The 2,823-nt window shown below is 35.3% G+C and overlaps 1 protein-coding gene across 1 annotated transcript; it reads left to right on the top strand.

Moving 5' to 3' along the window:
• Positions 1–222: 222 nt before the first annotated feature.
• Positions 223–1,215, top strand: LOC128617015 (trace amine-associated receptor 13c-like). Its single transcript, XM_053639955.1, has one exon. The coding sequence runs from the start codon at positions 223–225 to the stop codon at positions 1,213–1,215; it is 993 nt and encodes a 330-aa protein (XP_053495930.1).
• The last annotated feature ends 1,608 nt before the right edge of the window (positions 1,216–2,823 follow it).

Genomic DNA, 2,823 nt, shown 5'->3' with positions numbered 1-2,823 from the left:
TTAACTACTCACTAGACAGTATTAGGCCTTTTGTTCCAACACAGCATGACATCATATGTATTCACATGCTGCCACTCAAACTCAGGGGGTGTGAGTAATTTATAAACTATAAAAACACCAGACCCGTTTGAGCCATAAGTCATTTGATTGTGACTTGTTGCAGGTACAGATTTACAATGTTAGCATGTAATATAGGATGTATTTCTGTGGCAGTATGACAGAATGAACCTGACGGAGTTTAACCAGTCTGATCTCTGTGAGCATTTCTCCTGTCCAGAGAGATCTGGATCTCCTGCAGTTTATATCTTACTGTACGTGTGTTCAGCTGCTGTGGTTCTTCTAACAGTGTGTGGAAATATGCTCGTCATCATCTCTGTTCTTCACTTCAAGCAGCTTCACACACCGACAAACATGCTCGTGTTCTCTCTGGCTGTGTCGGATTTCCTCGTTGGAGCACTAATAATGCCGCCGATGTTAATCTGGACGATCGAGTCATGCTGGATTTTTGGGAGACATTTCTGCATCAGTTTTTGGTTGATTTGTTATTTCCTCGCAGTCTCGTCCATCTATAATATCGCTCTGATCGCTGTGGATCGGTATTTGGCTCTCTCAAACCCCTTTCTCTACATGAACAGAGTGTCTGTGAGGATCACTGGTATTGTAATTGTATGTGTCTGGTGTGTGGTGCTGGCCTATAGCTCATTACTCTTATATCACAATGGAAACTTTACAAATACTGTAATGTGTCCTGGAGAGTGTTATCTCTTTCTGAATAAGGTTTCGTATGTAATTGATCTTATATTTTCATTCATATTTCCACTCTCTGTCATAATCATATTGTATACTCGAGTGTTTGTGATTGCTAAGAAACATGCCACTGCTATCAGAGAGCTTAATAATCACACACGGCCTAAAACACAGAAAATCACCTCACACTCGATGAAATCTGAGAGAAAAGCAGCTAAAGTCCTGGGCATTTTAGTGTCTGTGTTTCTGATGTGTTTACTTCCATATTTTATTTACAGTTTATTAGGTGATGTTATTGAACTACAGACAGAATCTTTTCAGAAAGTTTCAATCGTGTTTTATCTTAATTCCACCATTAATCCTGTTATTTATGCTCTGTTTTACCTGTGGTTTAGGAGGTGCATTAAATTAATTATAACTCTGCGAATATTCCAGACAGACTCTGCATTAATCAGTATTCTTTCATAAATAGCCTCTTTTTGATGATGTACCTAAATGTTTCTTTTATATTAGATTTAATTTAAGCTTCTATAACAAATCTAATTCCCACCATCAATCTAACAAATATTTACAGTACTGTATTATATTATATAAGAGCTTTATTCTGTTTGATATTATATATTATTCAATACGGTGTTGATCTGGATATTTGGGGAGAGGTTCCTGCAGTTTTTTTTGTTTTTGTTTTTGTTTTGCTTTCTGTTTATTTTTCACAATATTATCCATCTATAATAACACTCTGATCGCTGTGGGTCATTTCACTCTCTATACAAACACAGTCTCTAGAAGGACTAAGTGTAGTATCATGTTCTTTAATCGCTGTGTGTCTGGTGTATAAACATAGCATTCTTTATTCCAAGGGAAACGTCGTGAGTTTTGTAACATGTTCTGGGTCTGGGTTTTTGGTGTTTATTCTGTATTTTATTTACAGTTTATTAGGTGATGTCATCACACTACAGACAGAAACATTACAGAATTTATAAACAGGTTTTGTCTTAATTCCTCCATTAATCTATTAATTTATTTATACTCTGTGGGTTTAGGAGGTGCATTAAATTAAATATAACTCTGCATATATTCCAACCGAGCTCTGCATTAATAAATATTCTTTCATTAATAATCTTTTTTCTGTTTAGTTCTTCTGATGATATGGCTAAATATTGCTATTGTAAATAATTTTAACTTTACTGAAATAAATCAAATCTCCCAATACACCCCCGCCCCCCCTCCACCCACCCCATCTGTTAATTGTGTGCATTAACATGTATGGTCCAAGGGCAAACAAGTTTTCATAAGAAAAATATGAACTTGTGCTTTTATTGTGATATTTATAAAGTTGATGTTATTTAGAATAAGCCCATTATTGTAACTGAGTTTTTTTAATTAGCAAACTTGTGTAATCTCTCCTGTAGACAAGATTATGAGATAACAAAGAAGCAATAGTAAAATTATATTTATTTTTCAACGTTAGTGAATAATTTTCTGTACAGCATTAACGTGCAAAGACGCATGTCATGACATGGGATTCAAGCAGGATGCAAGTGCAGATTTAATCTAAATAAAATAAAAGTACTAACACAAATTATTAAACACATAAAACATAAACTATTGAATCTAGGCAGAGTACCGAGACAACATTACACAACATAACAACGACAAAATAAGACAAACGCAAGACAGTGGGTGCAGTACAAAACATGTCTCATGTACAAGTGATCATTAACCCCAAGCATGAATCAGGTGCAGACAATCATGTGTCATAGTCAGGTGAGTTGCAGTGGCTGATGGGAATCGTAGTCTCTAGTCCTTTTCCGGTGATTACAAAACAACACGTCATCTCTGCAGATCAATCTACAGTGTTATACAGATATTTAGGCATATTGAATCATTTTAAATGCAGATGAGTGTTGAGTGAATGTCTGTGTTTTCTGTCACTGCATTACAAATACAGTTTGCATGGTATTAAATCTTAAAGCTTTCATATTATTACAGCAGTAAAAGTTTGAATTGGGGGGGGGGGGGCTTTGGCCTAATTTAAACATTAAGTAAGACTATATTTACATAAAATAGTGCCAC

The sequence above is a fragment of the Ictalurus furcatus genome, chromosome 2, assembly GCF_023375685.1.
Source record: "Ictalurus furcatus strain D&B chromosome 2, Billie_1.0, whole genome shotgun sequence".
In the NCBI taxonomy this organism is placed as follows: domain Eukaryota; kingdom Metazoa; phylum Chordata; class Actinopteri; order Siluriformes; family Ictaluridae; genus Ictalurus; species Ictalurus furcatus.
This window is presented reverse-complemented; position numbering and strand designations above follow the sequence as displayed.

Coding starts and splice junctions, on each gene's coding strand:
- LOC128617015 (XM_053639955.1), top strand. CDS start 223: ATGAACCTGACGGAGTTTAACCAGTCTGATCTCTGTGAGCATTTCTCC.